General features: G+C 39.6%; 4 protein-coding genes across 5 annotated transcripts in view; 2 read left to right on the top strand and 2 right to left on the bottom strand.

Annotated features, from left to right (window-relative positions):
* The first annotated feature begins 2,521 nt into the window (after positions 1–2,521).
* Positions 2,522–6,095, top strand: LOC133462098 (dnaJ homolog subfamily C member 30, mitochondrial-like). Its single transcript, XM_061743230.1, has 2 exons — positions 2,522–2,959; positions 4,445–6,095. The coding sequence occupies exons 1-2, from the start codon at positions 2,532–2,534 to the stop codon at positions 5,016–5,018; spliced, it is 1,002 nt and encodes a 333-aa protein (XP_061599214.1). The 5' UTR covers positions 2,522–2,531; the 3' UTR covers positions 5,019–6,095.
* Positions 6,096–6,176: 81 nt separating this feature from the next.
* cpsf3 (cleavage and polyadenylation specific factor 3) lies at positions 6,177–13,308 on the bottom strand. Its single transcript, XM_061743187.1, has 18 exons — positions 13,127–13,308; positions 12,957–13,020; positions 10,677–10,774; positions 10,380–10,508; positions 10,108–10,285; positions 9,914–10,003; positions 9,672–9,822; positions 9,343–9,518; positions 9,081–9,239; positions 8,834–8,980; positions 8,554–8,706; positions 8,314–8,422; positions 8,046–8,144; positions 7,850–7,944; positions 7,567–7,654; positions 7,379–7,445; positions 7,133–7,229; positions 6,177–7,046 (listed from the first exon to the last, which is right to left on the bottom strand). The coding sequence occupies exons 1-18, from the start codon at positions 13,195–13,197 to the stop codon at positions 6,945–6,947; spliced, it is 2,073 nt and encodes a 690-aa protein (XP_061599171.1). The 5' UTR covers positions 13,198–13,308; the 3' UTR covers positions 6,177–6,944.
* A 327-nt stretch (positions 13,309–13,635) lies between these two features.
* itgb1bp1 (integrin beta 1 binding protein 1) lies at positions 13,636–16,978 on the top strand. Its single transcript, XM_061743464.1, has 7 exons — positions 13,636–13,762; positions 14,937–15,051; positions 15,136–15,214; positions 15,301–15,431; positions 15,559–15,651; positions 15,761–15,910; positions 16,031–16,978. Exons 2-7 carry the CDS (start codon positions 14,980–14,982, stop codon positions 16,100–16,102), a joined length of 597 nt encoding a protein of 198 aa, XP_061599448.1. The 5' UTR covers positions 13,636–13,762; positions 14,937–14,979; the 3' UTR covers positions 16,103–16,978.
* A 2,771-nt stretch (positions 16,979–19,749) lies between these two features.
* asap2a (ArfGAP with SH3 domain, ankyrin repeat and PH domain 2a) overlaps positions 19,750–23,846 on the bottom strand; it is a 73,680-nt gene continuing 69,583 nt past the window's right edge. For both annotated transcript variants that reach the window (XM_061744460.1, XM_061744461.1), the window contains exon 28: positions 19,750–20,139. In XM_061744460.1, the coding sequence (XP_061600444.1) occupies positions 20,065–20,139 (75 nt within the window). In that variant the 3' untranslated portion in view covers positions 19,750–20,064. The remainder of the gene's footprint in view (positions 20,140–23,846) is intronic.

Below are 23,846 nucleotides of genomic sequence, written 5' to 3'. Positions count from 1 at the left end.
CGCATGTTTTAGATATTTCCTCCTTCACATTTGCTTCAGGTAAATGAATCCCCATCAGCTTGTCATGCAGCTCTGTAAAATCTTTTAATAACTCATTCATCAGGTGTGTTGGAGCAGGAGACATCTCAAACATGTTAGCCCTCAAGGACTGAAAATGGGAATCAGTGAAGAAGGGAGAAAAATAAATATTGAAATGTAGGATGTGCAAGCTTGCATTAAAGTACAAATTGTGCAATAAAAATCACAGTTAACATGTATATGTATGTATATGTACCATGTGCCCATGGCTAGAGATCATAAGTTCCTCATCAGTTGTTACTTTTCAAAAGCTTAGTCAGCTGGTAACTTCTATTATTCCTGCATCAAGTAAACTCAGTGGTCATTTCTGATTTTGCCAAAAGAATGACATTTAAAACAAGATATTCTACTGTAAACGTTCGCCAGCAGTTCTGCAGGTCCTCCAGCGTGGATCGGTTGAGGAAACTGGCAACCACAGCCAACTTTTATTGACATAAGGTGGGCGTGTTCCAACTGACTTCCAGGACATGTGATTACAACATGGTGCCTTACAATATGAGGAAAAAGAGGCTTCAAAACATCTCCTCAGCAAAAAACCCCCACAAAAACCGATGAGGGTAAAGGGTTTGTCCAGTGATTATACAGTTGACGGGCTCCTCCAAGGACCTGGAATGATGATGTTAAGTTAATCCAGTGATGCTGGATGTATCATAAAATATATTATAATAAGAAAACAATGAATAATATTTCCCAAGTGATGTACAATGATTTAAAAAAGTATTATTCAAAAACTGTTGAAGGCAAAATGATGGGAGCGTTTTTTAATATTTATACACAATAAGCACTTAAAAAAAAGATTTCTGTGTATCTTTTCATGTCAGTCTTTAATGGGTTATAACAGATCAGGGCTGTCGCCCATGAGGGGGTTGAACAAAATGAAGGTATCAGCCTCTCTATCACGTCTTTGGGGTTTCCACAAAAATGCGTGTGTCGTTTTTATCGATCAACAGCAACCTAATAATTATGCCGTCATAAAATGTATTCATAGGAAACTGGACCATATTACACCGGTCATAACTGAACCCTGAACTGGCCCAGAACTGAAGAGTTGTAGTATTTTTTTTTTTTTTTAATTCTCATTAAATTATGGAATCATTTTTCAAAATGTTTCAAAATATGCCTATTTGTGGAAAGAATATGTAGTATTTGAGTTACATAAAAGCTTGTTATTTGTTTTCTTCCTAATTGTCCTTGTGGTCAAGAACCCCTAACACAAAAATGGTTTGGCCGCTGATCAAAATTTGATGTTATCTTTTAATTCAACCATTAGAATGGTCAAAATGTCTGGTCGGCACAAGTCCGGTGCTCAGAAAAGAAGAGAAAAGAGAAGAAGAAAATAGAGGCCTCATAGATTCTCTACACAAATATTTTAAAAAGGGTGGACGGTGAAGCTGGAATTAATAAAGTCAGCGTAGAGCAAGGTAAGAAACAGTATAGCCAACGTTTACCAACGTTGTGACTTAACCTAACTGGCTATCTCTAATGTTAACGTCCATTACCTTGTATAAAAACCTGAAGAGCAGAGGGAGAGGAGAGGAAGAGGGAGAAGGAGAGATCTGTGCGCAGGGGGGCCTATCTTAGATTATTTTGTCCCGGGCCCCAGCAGGACTGTCAGCTGCCCTGCTTTCAATAACCATGTCTACATCATACTGCTGCACCTTTCACTTTTTTTTTAAATTGTATATATGTTAATAAGAACTGTCATTTGTCTATTTACTGTACAGTGAGGGAAAATAACCGAGTCAAATTCCCTGTCTTGTTTGACCTGACTTGGCCAAATAAACACGATTCTGATTCTGATTCTAAAAGGAAAAAAAATATATTACTGTCAACCTAATCTAGTACATATTTATTACTGACTTGATATCAGGTGGTGTGTTTTTTTTTTATTTCAAACACATAAGGAAAAAAATATAAAATTTTAAAACAAATTAAAAACATACAGAAAAAAGCAACAACAACAAAAACGTAATACAAACAGGGGAAAAAAACAGTGTCCGAAGCGGAGCAGGTAGAAGTAAAACTTATTGAACCCTGCCCCTTTGATACCTCCATCATAAATTAAACATAAATATTAAAAAATAAATAGCTGCAATTTACCTATTAGGCTACCGATTTTCCCATTGTTTGTGCCTTTGCACCTAACCAGCTAACAAACACAATATTGCCTTAACATAACTCCTCCTCAACCAAATAACTTCCCAGAACTTCCTTTTTGTACCGTTTTTTTTTAATTGATTTATATTTGTACATTGCTTCAACCTGTTGTGTTAAGATAAAATACTTTACATATTAGGTAATAGGCTTTAAAAATGAATACATTTCCCAATAAAAAACAAAAAACAAAACAAAAAACCCTCTTCGTGTGCAGTTCCTCCCACTCACCACTGGCGTCGCTGCAGCCACCCCTCCTTTTCGTCCCCGCCAGCCCGGAAACCAGCTAGCTGTGAAACATGGCGGAGGTCAGGCAGTGTCTGGGAAGAGGAGCGCAGGACGTTGCAGTCAAAGTGTACAGCGGCTGCCTCCTGGAGAGCCACAACAAACACGGGATAAGTGTGGTGCATCATGCCTCCTGTCTATCGGCCGGGGCTCTGCAGGATGACACTAAACACTGCGACCGCAGCAGAGCGGGGAAGTCGGCCGGCGGAGTCTGCCAGGACGGTTACACAAGGTTGCAGCGAGTTGATCCTGATTCAGAACATGGAAAAGTCGTGCAAAATGACCACAGTCGTGGGCTTGGAAAGCAGTCCCTGATAAGCCAGCGTCGACTCCAGCTTCTACACAGCAGTGCTGCTCGATACCGAAACAGCGCCAGGTTTTCTCGGACTCCGTCCAGCTCCTCCAGATGTGCCGCACAGCTGGACCGGGCTGTTTTTATCAGGTCGAGTCTTTCTACTTACGTGGTCAAATCAGCCGCTCCTGAATGTAGGGTTGAACTTTCATGACTGTAGAGACAGACAACCATACAACTGAAATATCCTATGCTACGTATGTCCACATCAGCCCAGATGTGTATAATATAGCCTACAGGTGAAGAATATGGTGTAAAGGTTCATTTATTTCAATAATTCAACTAGAATATGGTGTAAAAGTTAATTTATTTCAATAATTCAACTAGAATATGGTGTAAAAGTTAATTTATTTCAATAATTCAACTAGAATATGGTGTAAAAGTTAATTTATTTCAATAATTCAACTAGAATATGGTGTAAAAGTTAACTTATTTCAATAATTCAACTAGAATATTGTGTAAAAGTTAACTTATTTCAATAATTCAACTAGAATATGGTGTAAAAGTTAATTTATTTCAATAGTTCAACTAAAATATGGTGTAAAAGTTAACTTATTTCAATAATTCAACTAGAATATTGTGTAAAAGTTAACTTATTTCAATAATTCAACTAGAATATGGTGTAAAAGTTAATTTATTTCAATAATTCAACTAGAATATGTTGTAAAAGTTAATTTATTTCAATAATTCAACTAGAATATGGTGTAAACGTTAATTGAATTTCAATAATTCAACTAGAATATGGTGTAAAAGTTAATTTATTTCAATAATTCAACTAGAATATGGTGTAAAGGTTAATTTATTTCAATAATTCAACTACAATATGGTCTAAAAGTTAATTTATTTCAATAATTCAACTAGAATATGGTGTAAAAGTTAATTTATTTCAATAATTCAACTAGAATATGGTGTAAAAGTTAATGAAAATACGGTACAAATCGCGTCCCTTATTACGGGGACGCAACATTTTTTTCTCAAATAAAGGACAATTCCGTATTTTACGGGACGAGTGGCAACCCTACCTAAATGTCATGTGCGCTCCTTTTTCAGTCTTTACGGCAAATGAATGAATGCGGCTCAAAAACAGAAAGATATAAAGTACTGAGTTTGAGATAATGCAGATTTTTTCTTCATATATTTCTTTCATTACCTTGATTACACCCATACTTCCACCGTTATATTTACACACTCTTACTATAAAAGAAAAGGATGAAGCACTTTTTTCTTCTTTTTTATTTTTCAATGAATCACTGCAATAATAATAACCACAATCATATGCTGTAACAATGCACCTTCAATAACCATGTCTACCTCATACTGCTGCACCTTTCACCTTTTTTAAATTGTATATATGTTAGTAAGAGCTGTCATTTGTCTATTTACTGTACAGTGAGCGAAAATAACCGAGTCAAATTCCCTGTCTTGTTTGACCTGACTTGGCCAAATAAACATGATTCTGATTTTCTACAAAGGTCAATCGCCTTTGTTGCTTCAGGTTCTGTGTTGCAGAAACTATAAAAATGAATTCTTCCATAATTTCACCTAATACCTCATATACCTACATGTGTTCACCAGGTGGTACAGCGGCCACGGGACCAGAGCCGAGCCTCTTTACAAGACCAAAACAGGCTACTACGACGTCCTGGAGGTGTCTCCCTCGGCCACTCACGCCCAGATCAAAACGGCCTATTACAAGCAGTCCTTCGTCTTCCACCCGGACAAAAACGCCGGCAGCGACGATGCCACCACGCGCTTCTCGGAGATCAGCGAGGCGTACACGGTCCTGGGGAACAAGGCGCTACGCAGGAAGTACGACCGGGGGCTGCTGAGCCTGTCCGACCTGACCGCCACGGTCAGGCCGTCCGGCAGGGACCCCGCCGGGGGCTCCGGGAGGCAGCAAGCCGAGAGCAAGAGGTCCGTGGTGGGTACGGACCTCCGAGAAGGCGTGTTTGACTTCGACCAGTTTTTCAAGTCTCACTACAGCGAGCAGCTGCAGAGGGACAAAGACATGCGCCTGCGGAGGGAGGAGAACCTGAAGAAGCAGAAGGAAAATGTGGGCGACCAGGAGATGGGGAGAATGTCGGAGATTGGAGTCGGGGTGCTGATGCTGTTTGGAATAGGGATCTACATCAGCATAAAGCGGAATTGAAGCTGCAGACATGCTTTTACACCCCCCCCCCCCCCTTCTCTTTACTCACACTACCTACCAAATTGCCAGAAAACGACCTGGCTATTTCACAAACAGCAATAAAACCTCACATTTACCCTTTACCTTTCTAGTAAAACTAGACTGTAACATGTAAACATCTCGTTTTCCCCACTGTGCCAGGAAATGTTAAGCAGAGGAAATGTCAGTGGTTGATTTACAACCGTTTCATCTTTCATTTAATTCATTTTGGCTTTCATAAAGTCAATGGTCCTGCAGATGTTATTTTAAGGTTTAGATTATAACTGCAGTTTAATGTATTGCTATTTATGTATATTTATAGCAATGTAAGGGGAATGGACCACACATGGGTATTCTTAAGGATGTGCCTTTCACGATGTTTATTGTAAATGTCAATGGTTAAATTGTTCAAGACTTTGAAGAAATTAAATTATGAGCAGTGCTGAGCACTTTGTGTGTTCCAGTCTTCTTGATCATTAGCTCTTAAGTCATGTGAAATCTATCTGAATGCACCTATATTAGCAGGTTGTGACCATGTGTGGCATTTGTTGATTTTAACCAACACTTAAAAACAGAGATGCACGGTTCTTTGGTGAGTAGAAGTTGATCATCAAGGGAGTCAGATCCAGCACCTTTTAATTCTTACAAAGACAAATGAACCGGCTGCACTGCTTGGGAGGTGTGGGTTGCATTGCAGTTTCATCCCATGTGTAAAACGTGTTTATTTTTTAACTATAATCAAATAGCTGGGTGATAACTTTTTGTGGAAAAAAATGTCATGATTTTGTGTGCCGTTCAAAGGTTTTGGTGAGGTTTGATGAAACATTTGGGAAAAAACACAAAGGTGTTCATACAGTAAATAAGGTGTTGGGTGTGGAGGCCGAAGGCTGGCGCAGCAACACTGCGTCAAGTCCCGTGGTCATTTCCTGCCTCTTCTTTTTCAAATAAAGGCCACTAGAGCCCCCCATCCCCCCACCTCCTATAAACCTTTGTTGTTTGTGGTACCCTCTAACCAAGACTTCATGTAGATACACTACATTCCTCTGCATTTTTTAAAATCTCAGTAGTCCAGTGTTTTCATAGATTTGTCTTTTTGTTTTTTTAAATAAAATAATGATATCACTTTACAATCTGCACCAAATGAAGTTTAATAATAAGCTTGTATTTGATTTAGAATCAGTTTAGGAGTTCAGAAGTTTCTGATTAGATGTGAAAAATTGATTTACAAGAAAATACTTACTGGTAAATGAAATAACATGTTAAAGCAGAAGACTGACTAAGAAAATAAAATCAGAAACATTTAAAACAGAGTATTCCTACAGCAAGGCGGAGGCATAGCTGCAGATATGCGATCGATGCTGCTTGAAAGCAAAGATCACATACAGTATCTCCAGCCTGGATAGTGGGGCTTTGACACAAAATATTAGTTCATATGTTACAATACATGTTTTCTATATTCAAGAAAGAGAAAAAGACATTGGCCAAAAAAATGACAATATAAATATCATTCAAAGACATCTTCATTAAACATACAGTGAATGCAAACATGTAGTGCTTTTAGAAATTCACAGTTAAAATTGAACAGAAAACTGTCAAATCAGTGCTTTTTAGTAAAAAAAACCTGCAGTGACCACACTTATACACAACCAACTCACTAATTTATAACAAAGTGCTTGAATCACAAAATGAACAAAAATAATAAATAAAACACTGAAATCGATTTGAAACACTCCACAGCTTATTTTCCTGTTGTACAGTATTAGACCAGACTGAGTTATGTTAGTAGAATCATTGCAACATTTAGTGAAATATGTAGAAATATAGAAGGTCAAGTTTGTTTGTTTTCCCTTCTCCGATGAGTAAATTGGTCAGGAACGCGGGTGCAGACCTGCTGGGACGCCTCCGTTCTCAGATAATTGGGTTTAGAGCGTCATAGAGCCGCTGCACCGCCAACTCCACCATCTCTCTCAGCGAGTCGTCCTCTGCGTTCTCGTCTTCGTTGAACGCCGACTGACGAGTAAAAAAAGAAGTTAGTAACCATCTTGCACCAAATGCTCAGTACAGCATCTTGGGCCGACCATCTGAGGGATTCTCACCCGTGTTTCCAAACAAATGTGAACCGTCTTTCCATCCACGGTCACAGTGATATTTTTACTATCACTGAAGTCCACACATTCAACTCCAAACATATCCCTGAAAACAGAGAACATACAAACAAAAATATGACAAATACATATCAACGGATCAAATGTCTTTGGGGGGGATTTTATTACCATGATCATTTTTTATTTTATGTAGGAATGAAGCGTTATATTTTGTTGCAGAGTTCATGCAGCACTTACTGCAACATGACCTCTGTCCGGGTTTGGAAGACGTCCATGTCCATGGTGGAACTCTGGGTCTCCATGACTGTGAAGGACACAAAGAGAATTGGTTGACATGAATCAGACAGCTGTTTGCAGCTTGACTTGTCCAAATCCTCATAAACTTCCAGATAATCAAAATGTGTAGCTGTTGTGGCTCAACTGACCTTTTTGTGCCTTTGGGTTGGACTGGACCTCCAGTACCACAGTAGTGACGGCATCAGCGTACATGTCATTCAGAGGGTTCGCCACCCACTGGAACCAAGATAAAAGTACCTGGGTGAACTAACTTCCCTCTTAGCATCATCGACCACATTTCCATTAGGATTTGCAACATGCAATTCAAGTCGCATTTTAAACCCAGTATCTGCGACTTTAAAGGATGTGGCAGTCAAGATCCTGCGTTACACTGAGCCGGACAGTGTAAAAGGAGCTGACGCGGACTCTCACCTCCAGCAGGACCATGCCGACCTCGTGGACCAGAGTGATGCTTTTAAAGATCTTCAAAGTGTTCTTCTCCGTCCCATCCAGCTCTTCCACGTCCCCTGCGACAGACGGCCGAAGCGGGGTTAAATGCAGTGAAAGCGGAAACAATTGTGCTCTAAATGAATATCAAAGAGCTGTCACACGTAATTAGGAGAGCTACCAGTGAGGTTCCTCAGGTGGCAGACGAGAAGCGAGTATGGTCCATTAAAGGGGATGGCCTGGGTCTGCTTCACGGTGCTCATAGCCAGCTCGGTGTACGCTGCAGACAGAACAGATTCAAGACGCCGGCTTTACTATGCACTGAGGTGAGAGATGGCAACCTAACCGTATGAACTTACAGCAAAACTATCAGCATTCACAACGCAGAAACATGCTCAGTGGTCCTCTGTTCCTGTAGGGAGAATTTAAATGAAATTAAATGTATTTACTGGATAGATCAGAGGGATAGAGGATGTGGTAATTGAAGTTCTTCTTCACCAGGATGCCCGACACTCTTTGACCCTGAACACACTTCTTATCAGCCAGAGAGCCCATCACCTGATGAGAAGAGTTGAGCAACTTCATTTGAGTTTCAACATTATGTGTCAAACACATGTAATAAAATAAGCTAAATGTCATAAATCAGAGGCAGCACAGCACAAAATCCTGTTACAAATATTGAAATAGACCTTAGCCAGCTTCTCTCCTCTAAAGTTCAGGGTGACCGCCTCTGTGTTGCGAGGATTGTGGACTTCGATGTGAACTTGGTCATTATCCTCGTACTCCCTGATGAGTGCAGCCTTCAGGCGGGCCATCTCATTCTGCTCCCCATGAACCAGGATCTGGGTGTGAACACACATCTCTGTTTTGATTAAGGAAGGCACCTCCATTTACACAACTGGAAAACATTTTAAGACAAAAGAAAGTTCATTGCAAAGGGACCAATTTTTTTTTCTCCCACAATCTTACCACGTGTGGCGGTTTGAGAGCCCTGATGAACTCGCTGGTCTGCTGGTAGTCGGTGTGGGCAGAGAAGGAGATGTAGTCCACCGACATCTTCAGCTGCAGCTTCTGTCCGGACATAGTGGTGATCTCCTCTGGCTCAGACATGATATGCTGCAGGATGCCCACAATCATCACAGTTAAGGCTACTTTTTCATTATTATTCAACTGATTAAGCACCTTTTTACCCAGGACAGCAGATGAATCTGTCTACCTTAGCCAGCGTACCCTCCACACAGTATCCAGCGATGATGACTCCGTTCCTCTTATCAGTGCACCAGCTCTCAAAGAGTTCCCTGGAAAGTCCACTCTGCATCATTCCAGGAGACGCCATCACCACGCTGGGGCCGATGTCGTCAAAGTGATCCATGCTCTGGGAGAAACAAACAGCACCGTTACTGAATTTCACCTTTATAGATTTCACAGTAATTACACCTTGGGATACGGAGAAGCCCTTTAAGTGTCTGAGACTTTACCTTCAGATTGCTGATGTGCTTAAAGACAAAAGGGTTATTGATGTTTATGGCCTTTCGGATCTTGTCGTTCATTGCATTGACATAAGTTTGGTACACAGCCATGCACTTCTTGGCCAGAGATGAAGCGTAATAGATGGGGATGTCATGGAGCTCTGGGTGGTTCTGCCAGTACTCATCTACAAGAAAGCACGAAACAAAAGCTCCTTTGATTGATACAGAACAGAATAAAGATGAAAAAAAAAAGCATCACGACTGGGGATGCTGTTGCATTTGAGGGAAACTGCCTTTAGTGAAATTGAGCAAATTAGTGTTTAAAGATGATTTCTAACCCAAGATAAGCAACAATTCCTGAGCTCGTCCCAGAGCGAACACGGGGATTAAACAGCGACCTTCCCTGTTGACAATGTCATGGACCGTATTGCAGAACCGAGCCTCACGCTCCTCCCTTTTTTCATGAATGTGAGTCCCGTAGGTAGATTCCTGTAACAAAAGAGTATTTACCATGTAATATTCATTCATTGGTGCTATCTGAATTATTACAAGTAAATAAATAATTTCATCTTTGTTATACTATGATTAGGATGTCAGGTTTGACGCTTGGGATCTCAGCTGCCATTAGATGCCTGTCTTCTTGCCTGGAGAAGTCTCCCGTGTACAGCAGCTTTGCAGGGACAAAAACAACGGAGTTACATGTAAACTTTGCTTCTGCAGAGCGACCTTGCTCAGTGACACAAAAACATGACCGCACATTGAAAAGACTTTTACTTTGACTCCAGCTATTTCAATCATGAACATGGCTGCTCCCAGCACATGGCCAGCATGGTAGCACCAGAACTTGATTCCTGCCACCTCCTTGACTTCGTGGAAGTTGATGGTCTCAATCTTGTCCATGCTCTCCTCCAGGTCAGTCTCCGTGTAGAGCATGTCGTCTGCAGATATGTTACTGCCATTAAAAGATAAAAAGAAAAAAAGTCGTACATCATATTGTAATTCAACAAAGGAAAATGTTTCCTGAATAAAAGCACTCATCCTCCCACCTGACTTTGACATAGTCGGACAGTAACCAGCGGTAGATGGCCTTGGTGGCGTGAGTCATGAAGGTCCTGCCTTTGAAGCTGGTCTTCTGGAGGAACCAGGGCAGAGCTCCACAGTGATCCAGGTGGAAACTGATAACAAGGGACGTGTATCAGCATCGGATGGCTTATTTTTAATTATGATCAATATAACATTAAAATTACTACATTTTATCAGAAAATTACTAATGCATAAAAAAACCTTAAGAATCTATTCATTTGAAATACTACAGCGAATTCAGGAGGAGAGGAAAGACTCACTGGCTGATGAGCAGCAGGTCTATCTCAGCTGGATCGATCAAATCTATATATGGGAGAGCGTCCATTCCCTCCAAGCCAGGATGAATGCCACAGTCCAGCTGCCAAATACAATATTATGTTATTTATTTGCCTCCATAAAAATAAAAAGGCAGTGCTTTTTCTAAAAAAAAAAAATAAAAATAAAAACTTGTCAGCCTCTGCGGGGACAGGAAGAGTGCACTGTTTGGTACTTTTTTGTTTTTTACTTTCTAGGACTGTTTCTATCACAAATAAAATTTGACTTATCAGGCTATTTCCGATATTGATACCAGTATTAGAAATACTCACCCACACTGACAAACATCCTTTTATACCGCACCATGTCATTTTTTAAAATCAGAATCCCAATTATTTTTTGTGGCTCAGAAAGCCGGTGCAGTAAGTTATGTAATACTGCTTTATATGTTCCTGTTTTGAGTTGACAGGTGGAGAATTATGTTGGCAATATGCTGTTATTTAAAGGTGGAAAAATCACTCCAGGAAGAGTGACACGCTCATTATGCAAGGCCGTGGTTCCCAAAGGTGGCATGGATGTTGCTAAAAAATAACACGGGCTACCTTATTAAACATTCAAGGAGCCATCGGGTGAAAAAGTATGAGTTTTTAAATCAAAGGGAAAGATGGATGAATTGCAGCAGCAGACTGAAGTTTCCTCTTCAGAAATTCCCCAAAGAAAACCAGCAACCAGAAAAATGATGGACAAACCTGTAGAATTCACTGTTCTGGATGAATAGCTCCTATCTGTCATCGAATATGTTGGATTTTACAGCTTAATTTAACACCTGGAGCTGCAGTATAGTTTTCCCAGGACTGAAACAGATCTCTGAATCTGCTCTCTCCAAACGAGATGAGACTGACCACATTTCATATCAGCAAAAAGAAGTGCAGCCAATCAGCTTTGTGATGGACATTTGGGTGGTAAAATAATTGTTTAATTTGTTATTATTGAAATAAAAATGAACAATAACACTGGAATCTGATCAGTACACAGTAACAGCCGATGCCCAAAGCAAAGGTATCGTAATCAGTATTAGAAAGAAAAAAGGGGTATCAGAACAGGAAGGAAAATGTTCTGGCAGACACCTTGAATCCTGTTTTCAGCCAGTTTGAGTATGTGAACAAGGATGTGCTAATGAGACAATGACTCGAAAAACCAAAAATGTATTTTATTCAGCAATGGTCTTGAATATGTTTGACTTATGAGCTGTCTTTCTTGCTGTAAAATAATAAACCTATTAACCTTCCCAGTTTAATGGAAAGACAGAACTGTATTACTAAAATCATTAGTTTTTCCGTACATAAATGCTGCAGACCATTAAACTGCCAGAACTTGCCTATTTGAAAAACAATAGCTGTATGTGACTACATATACATATATATATATATATATATATATATATATATATATATATATATATATATATATATATATATATATATATATATTACATGTATATATATTTACCATTACTTCCTTTGTGATTGATTGAATGAATGAATGAATGAATGAATGAATGAATGAATGAATGAATGAATGAATGAATGAATGAATGAATGAATGAATGAATGAATGAATTTTATTTTTGTGTCATGTCCGAAGACCCATCCCTTACAGGATTATAAGACACCAGAAACAGAAAATCATCAATACACAATATCACGCGTACTTAATTGGGAGCTGCACAATGTACACCGGAAAAACAAAATAAATAAATCAAAACCAGAATGGATATTTTTACATATATTTACATACTTTTCTTCGCCTATCCCACGCTTTCTCCAAATAGTCAGTAAGTGCAAATACTTTATGATCAAAAATCCATTTGAGCCTCTCAGCATCGCTTACCCACATCGAATCCAAATTCTTACACCTATCAAATAATTTTTGACGCAGCTCATGATACAGAGGACAATAAAATAAAAAAAAAACATTTTCAATGTCATTAATGTCACAGTAAGGACAAATCCGCTCTTCTTCTGGGACCCCTCGATAACGTCCCGTCTCAAGGTATGTATGTATGTATGTATGTATGTATGTATGTATATATGTATATATGTATATATATATACATAATATTATATATATATATATATATATATATATATATATATATATATATATATATATATATATATATATATATATACATACATACATACATACATACATACATACATACATACACACACACACACATATATCTATTATATATGTGTGTGTGTATAATTACACATATTTACCATTATTTTCCTTCCTTTGAACTCCAGGATAATACATGACCTCCCAACCTCCTGACCAGCACCACTGCAACAAAAGGAAAAAAGCATTCAGACTCATATTGCGCCCATTTTCGGCATTTAGGTGGCAGATTTAACAAAAATTGTCAAATAAAATTTAAATATTGACTTACAGTGGACGAATTAGGAGCTGGTCGCTTTCCTCGGCAGGGACAATTATGTCTACTTTGCGTTTGGTAGTCATGTATCCTAATTTTTTCCCCGGGCAATGCTATTGGTAAGAGAATAAATACAGTGATAATTTAATTTGGTTAATAATTTGTGAATGAAAGGAGAGGGCGGACTATGGAAACGCCATACCTCCCGGAAGTAGCAGAAAAATAGCGCCGTGTGAAACCAAGAGGGCTTACAAAGGTTCCAGATAAGAATAAGATAGGGCCGCTTTTACTATATAACTTATTTGCAATAATTTGTAGATGATTAGTATCAATACTACCCAATATATGCTATCAACAGCTGTATAGACTCATTTATCAACTAGTTTGTTTTTGTTTTGGACCCTTAAGCCTGAATTCCGCGTTAAATCGACGCAGAACCTACGCCGTAGGGTACGGCGTACCCTTACGGCGTAGGCTCTGCGTTGGTGTAACGCGGAACCATAAATCAGCCCTTCCAGCTGTTGCGTCCCCTTTAAGCGGGCTGGGTGTGGGCTGGTGGAGTCAAAGGGAAACGGAACAGTCCAACAACAAAGCGTTTTTGAAGAAAATTAACTCCAAACTGAGCATTTTAAACGGTTACAGAGCAGACAGGTATGTCGTAAATAAATCGGATGAAATGTGTAGATTTACAACTTGTTTATTGAAGCGCCGTTAAAGTCCCTGTTTTTTTTTTCTTTTGGTATTTAAATGAATTTGTTGAGCATTTAAAGTAGAGTGGAGTGAGCTATAGTGTATACAGATGTTGGGATGCTTCTGTCAGGATGCAGTTGAAAATATAATGAGCAATTTTGCGTGCTGAGTAAAGTTTAACTAATGGCATATCAACCTGTTGATTCTGGTGTATCCTTTGTGTCATGATGTCATAAACCCCCCTCCCTTATTGCTCCTCCATCCCTGCTCAGGTACTGACTAACTCCATCACAAACATCTGGACTGATGCTTTGTGGTGGCATTAGGAGATACGATGAGGTTGTAGCTTTGCAGATAACTTTGGTTTCTGTTTCAATTACGTTTCCCCTTTTAACCAATTTAACTGTTACCACCAAAGACTTACAAATGAGGTGTTTATTACATTGTTGTATCAATCATTTACACTGCTCACAAGGTATAAAACACAACAGCATGCTACTAAGCACATGCATTTTTGTTTTGGCTGTTTTGTTTTATCTGTGCTGTTGTTTATTTGTTTATTTATTTGATTATTTAATAAGGATCCCCATTAGTCTTCACCATGGGAAGACTATTCTTCACAACTCAAAAAGGGTGAAAAACATTCACTAGAATTCCTAAAATAATAAATTGCAACAAAAATAAAAGATTACGTAACCAACCAAAACCATCCACATCTTAAGTAACAATATTTGCTACTATCACCAGATCTGTATCCACTTTTGAACAAAATAGTTTGCAACAACTTTATAATTTAAAATATACTTATACTACTATACTATATATACTCATAGCCTACAGTAATTTAGAATATATTTACTATTAAATTTATAATATACTTACAATTTGCAAATTAATCACAATATATACCTAGGACCGATCATAACTTCCTTCTGAACCACAGCCTGCTTCAGTCTCATTTTAAAATAAAAAAATTGACTGTATTTGTTATTCTGCCATTACTTTTAGTTTTGTTACAATACTAGTCACAATAATTAAATGACTATTCCTGAAAAGTAAAGACACCATTCTAAAATGTGCCACTCTTAGGAAATGAGTGGTCGTGTGTTTAAAGCTCGGGGTTTTGATTATCCAGATCGCCACGGTTGGAGAGCTAGATGCGGTCGTCATGGTGAAGGATGTTCCGGAAAGTGAAGAAGCGCCACAGCAGCAGCAGCTCGCAGAGCAGCGAGATCAGCACCAAGAGCAAGGCACAATAACACTAACAGTTACACAGTTATTCTACAAAATGACCTCATGTTCTTGTTTTAATTTATCTTTGTATCTCTACGTAGTCTGTTGATTCCAGTTTGGGAGGACTGTCCAGATCAAGCACCGTCGCCAGCCTTGATACAGATTCCACCAAGAGTTCAGGTTGGTGTCGGACTAGTTTTACTCCTCTAATCCTCACTGCTGTCTCGCCCTTTATCTCAGCAAATTGTTGGTATATTTCCTTGTAGGAAATGGCACCTCTGAGACATGTGCTGAGTTCCGAGTAAAATATGTGGGATCGATTGCGAACTTGCAGTTCCAGATGAGCAAGACCCTCCAAGAACCTCTGGAACTCATCAACTATATCGATGCTGCACAGGTAAGATGCTGGAGATCATTCTGAGGGGCAGTGTCTGTTTTCCCCGTTGCCCCAGGCTTACAGCAATCAATAATTCATTCATCATATAGTTGAGAAAATGCACTTAATATAAATTTTTCTTTCACAGCAAGCTGGAAATCTGCCATTCGTCCCTGGAGATGAAGAGATGATGCTGGTTGTGTCCAAGTATGGGGTCAAAGTTGCCTCGCTGGATCAGTGTGTGAGTAGCAAAACAATGTACAATAATATTTTGAACACAGTCCACTCAGAAAAGAGGGTGCTTGTGTGAATCATTCAGTGATCAAGCATTAAATGTGTCTTCTGGACAGGATGTACTGCATCGACATCCTCTCTATTTGATAGTGCGCATGCTGTGTTACGATGACGGCCTGGGTGCAGGGAAGAACCTCTTGGCTCTGAAAACCACTGACACAAAGCAAGAGGAGTGCAGCATCTTTGTGTACCAGTGCAGCAGCTCAGTGAGTGTCGGATCAAAGACTGATTAAATATTAAAGACAAAAATGCATACACCACCTGCCCGAGCTCGTCTACAGTGTCACTGAATGCTGCTCCTTCTCTGTTTTTGTGTGTGTGAACAGGAGCAGGCTCAGTCCATCTGCAAGGTGCTCTCTGCTTCTTTTGACTGCGCTCTTACATCAGACAAATCCTGAAGATGCCAGTAGAGCTCCGGTAAATGAGGGAGGTAAAACAACTGCAAAAAACAGCAAGAGATTTTATCATTGCAACCATTTCCTCTTTTTTTAATAACTTTTGAGTTTTCACCAGTGGGGATGTGGAGAACAACTCCACCAGCTTTTGTTTTGATATCCAGTTTTCTCATCGTTCTCCAGATGAAACGGAGCCACTGTGAATTTGTGTGAATCATTTCCATGGAATATTTTTTCCTGTCAATCACTTGTCTGGGTGCCTTTTAAAAATAAAGCAGCTGGTAAAAAAGTAGCATGTAAAAAAAGAAAGAGGCAAATGATTGCATTTATAAAGAGCGTACACAGAGCACAGCTTTCACCAGGGTAGGGTCAACTATAAGAATGTTGTTAAAAGTTCATCATGGTACTAAATGCTATGTTGCAGCATGTCTGAGACGATTCATGTCAGCGTAGTTGATGAAAGTCATTATTCAGCGGTACGGTACACAGATTTGATTGGTGTTCCTCTTCATAAGAAACCACTCAAATCCATTTTTTCCAGGTTTCGAATCCTTTTGTGTCTGTTTGTTTTGAAGGACAGTATTGGTACAACAATAACAGTCACTTTTTGACTGGAAGGAATGTTACAAACATCTTTTTGTTAATGTGTGCATATTTTTGAGTTTGATTTTATTATAAATGTCCACTTGATTGATTGATAAAGTATCATTTCTGTACGCCTGTGAGGTCTGATGTGTTATTTGCATGTGAGAGAGATTTGTTTACAACTGTGTTTACTTGACTTCACCTTGTACAATGACAGCCACGGCCTCGCCCTCGTCTTTCTCACTTTGGTCCTGTTGAAAATGTGTGAAAATAAGAAAGTTAAATAAAATGGTCTGGTACGTGAATTCATTGATTCATTTGTTCATTCATTGGCTTGCTTGGGGATAACAGGCGGAGCAGAGGTCCAGCTCTTCTGGGTGGAGGTGTTGGGACTGGGCCCAGCCACCAGGCACTAGCCAGGGACTCCCTGCCCCAGGTTGGGCTCCCAGATAGGGACCCAGTGTGCCTAGTCTGGGTGAGGGACATCAAATCAAATCAAACTTTATTTATAGAGCACTTTTCCTACAAATAATGCAATACAACGTGCTTAACATAAAACAAATAAACATAAAACGTATTAATGACCACCACAGCAGTGAAGCCGTGGTGCAGAGCTCCACAACCATCCAGGCCAGAACCACCCCCAGGACGACCCCCTGCAGGCCAGAGTCACTCCCAGCATGGAGGCTCCCCATGAGGGAACACTGGAGCTGAAAGCTACAAGAAAGCAGGATAAGATACACTAATAGAGTTTAAAAAGTATAACATAACATAAAATCTAAGTATGTCTAAAAAGCAAGACATTAAAAACTAAAAGAATAAGACAGTAAAATGTATAAAATAGACCATAAATAACGACTAAAATATTTAGATAAAACATTGAGATAAAACAATGAAAATAAAATATGATAAAAAAGAATAAACTAAATATAAAATAGAGCAGTAAGATCCAATAAAAATAAGGGCGAGCATAAGAAATTTAAAAGAGTTAAATGAGTCAGTTAAAAGCCTGATTAAAGAGATGGGTCTTGAGCCTCTTTTTTAAAAACATCAACAGTCATACAATTGATCTTCCACTTTCCACAAGAATTAATCAAAGGACGCTTTCTCTAGCTCATCCCCAATGTGCCTTAGGAGATTCTTCCAGGGGCAGTGTCTGTGCACGACATACGTAGCTGCCAGGGTCATGTGGGCACACAAACCCTCCACCTGTATGCGGTTGGGACTTGAGCAGGGATTCAAAGGATGTTACAAGTCATATTCAACCATATTCGAGCACAAATTTGTGCCTATATAATTTTATCACGGAATATTTTAATGTTTCATAGCGACCCTTATCAGTGTCTTGGGCAAGAACCCCTGAGCACTGAGTCTCTGAGACCAACAACTTAGACTAACGTTCCTCCTAATCCCATTCAACTATTCTACCTCATACGTCCAAGCCACCCTGAAATAGTCATTTTTGTCCGTTTAGTGCTAATAAAAACACATTTGAAATCTTGTGAGATATGCCCCATCAGAGGGCGCTGTTGACCCACCATACAGTTTTAAATGCTTAAGGAGCATCCTTTGCAAACCAGTGACTGACCCATGCCCCCTTATCATCCCTGGTTACGCGGTAAAAGCCGTCCCCATTACTTACACAAGGGGATCATAAACTCCACAACCCTCTGAATGAACACACCAAAGCCCGGTATTATTTCATATTTTATTATTCCAGTTCCTTGTTCCCATTTACTTGCACAAGTTACGAGTCAATCTAGTGATCCACTAGTTAATGAGAATGAATTGAGATCACTTTCCCAGTTGTGTGTGCATGAGCGTCTGCATTTGTACTTACAGCACACACACTCACAGGTCCAGCTGAGGGCGTATGCTCGTCACCACAGTGCAATAATAGACATTTACAGCCCAGGTTAACGGTTTACACTTAAATATCCACAAACAAAACCAGATCTATTTACATAAATAGACTTAAATCTTCTGTTTCCAGTGAGTTAAAATTATGCAAGATGATCTCATCATTCACAAATCCATGGAAGGCTCTTGCTTTATGTTTAATGTCTAAACATCAACAACGTATGGGAAGTTGCTCTGCAACTAAAATTAAGTTAATTACATTGATTTGTATTGATTTCAAAAGCCTCTTTCTACATTGTAGGACCCTGGAGATGTGCTGATGAACTGCAAGGAAGACATTCCTCGCTCTCTTCGCTGGTTATGCAGTCAAAGAGACTTCATTTGGCTTAAAAAAGAAGAAAAAAAAACCCAAAGCCTGTCAGAGTGAGTGTTGCCAAGAGCAACACAGTTACAGTCATCTCCACTTTTTAAAAATGTCATATTCTTGTATCTATTTACTTTGATTTGCAACATATTCTCTGCACACTACCCACACAAAAACACAAACTCCCAGGCCCTCTAATAAGGCAGATGACAGGTGAAGACTCAGCATTCAGGCTATTAACGGCGGCTGCAGCTCCACTCGGTGTCGGCGTCAGACTTAAAACGCATCGGGGGAAGAACTAGAGCCTGGCTTTTGAACACGATCAATCGTGCTAAACCGATACAGTGTGTGGAAAAGCATGTGCAGATGATGTCAGTGATTTCAGTACACACACCCAAGAAAAGTGGTTCTCTCCCAGCTATGGTGAGTTGGAGACTATTTTAACATGCAGCTACCCCATTTATGCACCAGACTGGTGCTGAAACGGGGACAGGGAAGCGCTCCCACGGGTGCAGCTTCCAGCATATTTATGGGTTATCTTAGCACCATTAGAGAATCCTCCTTACAGGAGGGCTACTACAGACTTGGAAAAATGCCCCTATAAGCAGACGTCTGAAAACTGTTCATGCACGGATGTGGAATGGAAGCATGTTGAAATTCACATTTAGGAGCTGTTAGTACGTTACATTACATGGTTTTAATCTTCTTGAGATTCTAGGAGTCTATACACTGCAGCTGAACAGAAAACCGATAAACACTGTACACGTGACGTTCATTACGTCGTATGTTGTAACGCGGATACGGAGAAGAAAAAGTGCATTTATTTCCATAAACCATTCACTACAATCATAGCTTTTAATTTCAGAATCTTTGTTAGGAACATCAACAGCAGGCATCAAAAAAAAAAAGGAAAAAACAAAAGAACTATCCCATGGGTCCTTGGTGACACCCAGACTGCTCTGCAGCGGTTGCACGACGCAAAGTTGTAGCCAAAGTGCCGATACAGCAGTGATGAGAAGCCAGTGAAGACAATGACGGCAAAAAGAAAAAAAAATTATAAAAATGCATAGACGACAGATAATCTGATGCCTGGGAGACAGAATGATAAAGGAGGACGCTGCATCCCGTAACGTATCCTGCCAGCCCCGGCGGCCTTTCAGTCAGCGGCGAAGTGCACAAACGTAACAGGGAAGGCACCTCTTCTCATCGGATCACCTTCAATGTGGCCCAGCTGTGAAGAAGAAGGACAGAGAGGAGATCAGAGGGCGATGAAAACCAACTAGAGCATGAGACACTGTTGGTGAAGAAACACTAGATCATCAACAGCTTTTACCAAATTAAACTAAACCACATGTAAAACACCAATACACAACTGAAGCACAACCACAAGAATGGGTGTTTAAAAAAAATCCAATACATTGATCTAATTTATTGCCATTTTCTCTCAGATGATCCAATGTTGTTTCTTAAAATCCCAAATTTAGTCTGAAGTTCTTATGACTTCATTTTTGTGTGTTTCCTGTGCCAACTTGTTGTCTCACTTTCTACCTATGGACAAAGATGATACGTTTCTGTTATATTTTAAGCAAGCAGAACCTGATTAAAACAAACAAGGGGCTGGGCCTGCGGCTCAGGTTTTGTATGAAAACGCAGCAGCGATGGGGGATTGCAGTGTTACACTTTTTGTGGTAAACTTTCAGTCTCTCACTTCTTTTATGGTAAAACTTGCTCTTGTTCTTCTGACAAAACAGCTTCTCATTTTGAGATTGATATGTCTTCTTGCGCATGCAAGTCGTTAGAGATCTGTTCAAATATTTCTAAAAGCGCTAAGCTAACAGGGAGGCTAACAGCCACTGACAATGGAGGGGCAGACAGGAGAAGATTTTCCCAATTTTAAACAGCTCGAACCCTGTGAAACTCATTGTGATTCAAACCAAAACTGTATTACTTACATTGACAACATAACAAGTCTTATTTACTGCCAAATGTTTGTGTTGCAACACTGTGTCATAAAAAAGACTGTTAGGTGGGATAACGGTCTAATTATTAAGTCATGTGGTGTAAAAGTCTACACCAAAGTGTTTATTCTAGATATGATAATTATGGCGGTCTGAGCTGTTTGAGACAGTGAATATTTGCTCCTCTGTCATCCTCATTGTAAATATCTGTTAGCCAAGCTTCTCATCACAATACCACCCTGATCATCCAAATTCAGAGTTTCATACTCAAGAGTCCAAATCTTGTAGCATGACCACGCTTTTGAATGGTGCCCTTTTCATTCTTACTAGTCGTCTAAAACAAAAACCATTCAATAATTTTCACTACAACCCTCAAAAGTCTCTTAAAATGGCTCCTTTATGGCTTTTGGATGATGCAGCTATAAAGATGATGCACTTAATGTGAGCCTACACTGCATCCTCCAGCATTTCCACTGCCCAGGGATGTACACCAGGATTCTGTTGGTGGATTTCAACTTGGCGTTCAACACCATCATCCCTGAAATCCTCAGCCTGCCTCCACTTGTCAGTAGATCAGCATCTACTTGACTGACAGGAGGCATCAGGTGAGGTTGGGGAGTGTCACCTCCAGCACCCGGAACATCAGCACTGGCGTTCCCCAGGGATGTGTCCTCTCCCCACTGCACTTCTCCCGCTACACCAACGACTGCTCCTCAATTCCTTGGGATTGGAAGTGGACCAACCACATAGACCACGGGTCGGCAACACAAAATGTTGAAAGAGCCATATTGGACCAAAAACACAAAAAAACAAATATGTCTGGAGCCACAAAAAATGAAAGGTCTTGTATAAGCCTTAGAATGAAGGCAAATGGTGAAAGGAGAAATGTCGAGAAAAAAGTCAAAATTTTGAGAAAAAAGTCAAAATGTCGAGATTAATGTTGAATTACAATCTCAAGAAAAAAGTGTTAATGTTGAGAAAAAAGTCTAAATGTCGAGAAAAAAGTTTAAATGTCGAGAAAAAAGTGTAAATGTCGAGGAAAAAAGTCTAAATGTCGAGAAAAAGTCAAAATGTCGAGATTAATGTTGAATTACAATCTCAAGAAAAAAGTGTAAATGTCGAGGAAAAAAGTCTAAATGTCGAGAAAAAAGTCTAAATGTCGAGAAAAAAGTCAAAATTTCGAGAAAAAAAAGTCAAAATATTCGAGATTAAAAAGGAAAGGAAAAAGGAAGGAAAAAAGAGGAAAAAAAGGAAAAAGCAAAAAAGAAAAGAAGAAAAAAAAGGAAAAAGAGAAAAAAAGAAAATAAAGAGAAAAAAACAGAAAAAAAGGAAGAAAAAAAGAAGAAAAAGAGAAAAAAAGAAGAAAAAAAAGGAAAAAAAGAACATTTTTGAAAAAGCTCCAGGAGCCACTAGGGCGGCGCTAAAGAACCGCATGCGGCTCTAGAGCCGGGGGTTGCCGACCCCTGACATAGACAGTATCTGCAACAAGGGGCAGCAGTGGTTGGATTTCTCACGGCAGCTCGGAAAGTTTAACCTGTCCCAGGAGCTGCGGATCAACTTTTACCTTCTATCGTCCAGTCTGTCCTGTGCTCTTCCATCATTGGTTTGGATCAGCCATCAAACAGGACAGGTACAACCATCCCTCCACCCAGGACCTGTACTGGTCTAGGGTCAGGAAACGGACTAGGAAAAATCTCTCCAGACCCTTCACACACAAACGTTTCTCATCTGGTGGGAACTCCAGAGCACTTTGCAGCAAAAACACCCGTCACAGAGACAGATTCCTCCCTCAGACTGTTGCTCTCCTGGTCTTTCAGTGGTCAGTGTTGAATATTTGTGCAGCATCTCTGTTCTGTCTTGTATATACTGCACATATTGTTTGATTGCTGTGCATTTTTACATGTATTTATTGCTTTATTTTCATTCATTTTAATTGAACCGTGAGACAATGTACCAAATCAAATTCCTCGTCTATGTTCACAAACCCGGTGAATAAAGTGGATTCTGGTTCTAATTCTGATTTTGGAGATCTTAACCAACTTTTCGTAAATTTTTAACGCCACCATGGATGATACAATTCATGATGTAGAAAAAAAAAGTGTTTTTTCTCAATGTAAGCCAAATTTTCAATGATGAAATCAAAATAAAATCAAAATTGGGATTTTCCGAAAGAAAACTGAACCAAACTGTCAAATCCAAAACAACATCCATCCCTACTGAATACTTATATCTAATGGTACACATGGGTTAAAAGAAGCTACATTCACAACATGCATTTCAACAATATATTCAAAATTACTTTTTTCTTTGATATTACCTTGAATGACAAAGATGACAGTACTTATTATGCCCCTCTAAGTCATTTTAAACGTAGTCTATACCTGAAAATGAAAAGCTGGGACATGTTTCTGCTCCGACAAATAAACATGGCAAACTACTAAATAAATTAAAATACATAATAATAATAATCAGGCACACAACACGACACTCCTTCTAAAAACAGCTCGAAGAAAAAACTAATCTAGCTTAAGTTACTTTTGTTCTTCTCAGTGAAAGAGTCCGAGCGGCTGACTGTTCTGCTCAAAACTGGGATGCGACTTTGACATTTCAAAAACAAGAGGGGTGATAGTAGTACTTCTGGATGGAGGGCAGAGAGGAAGCGTTTTAGGCACCTCGGGGGACTTTGGGTCCATGCAAGGACAGAGGGAGACTGACTAAATACGGTCATATCTGCTGGGATGGCTCAGAGGAAAACAAGCTGCAGCTGGACGTTCACACAAGGGCTTCCACAGAGGAAGCGACAGCTGGTGGAAAAAGACGAGGAGGAGGAGGTGGGATGGGACGCTGGTCGGAATGAGGTCATAACTTTTTGCCTTGAGCCACCGTGGTTACCGGGCAACGCTGACAACCACACGATGAAAACTGGACCGGAGTGACTTACTTACTGGGAACGCTTTGTACTTTGATCTCAAAACAGATG

The sequence above is a fragment of the Cololabis saira genome, chromosome 16 (assembly GCF_033807715.1).
Source record: "Cololabis saira isolate AMF1-May2022 chromosome 16, fColSai1.1, whole genome shotgun sequence".
Lineage (NCBI taxonomy): Eukaryota > Metazoa > Chordata > Actinopteri > Beloniformes > Belonidae > Cololabis > Cololabis saira.
This window is presented reverse-complemented; position numbering and strand designations above follow the sequence as displayed.

Excerpts from the sequence above, each read along its gene's own strand:
- itgb1bp1 (XM_061743464.1), top strand. The coding sequence starts at position 14,980 with ATGTTCCGGAAAGTGAAGAAGCGCCACAGCAGCAGCAGCTCGCAGAGC. Across the intron at positions 15,052-15,135 it reads AGATCAGCACCAAGAGCAAG|TCTGTTGATTCCAGTTTGGG; the intron begins GCACAATAACAC and ends ATCTCTACGTAG. Across the intron at positions 15,432-15,558 it reads ACTATATCGATGCTGCACAG|CAAGCTGGAAATCTGCCATT; the intron begins GTAAGATGCTGG and ends TTTCTTTCACAG.
- cpsf3 (XM_061743187.1), bottom strand. The coding sequence starts at position 13,197 with ATGACTACCAAACGCAAAGTAGACATAATTGTCCCTGCCGAGGAAAGC. Across the intron at positions 9,240-9,342 it reads AGCACATCAGCAATCTGAAG|AGCATGGATCACTTTGACGA; the intron begins GTAAAGTCTCAG and ends TGTTTCTCCCAG. Across the intron at positions 8,145-8,313 it reads CTATCCCTCTGATCTATCCA|CGTACACCGAGCTGGCTATG; the intron begins GTAAATACATTT and ends TTCTGTCTGCAG.
- LOC133462098 (XM_061743230.1), top strand. The coding sequence starts at position 2,532 with ATGGCGGAGGTCAGGCAGTGTCTGGGAAGAGGAGCGCAGGACGTTGCA. Across the intron at positions 2,960-4,444 it reads GACCGGGCTGTTTTTATCAG|GTGGTACAGCGGCCACGGGA; the intron begins GTCGAGTCTTTC and ends TGTGTTCACCAG.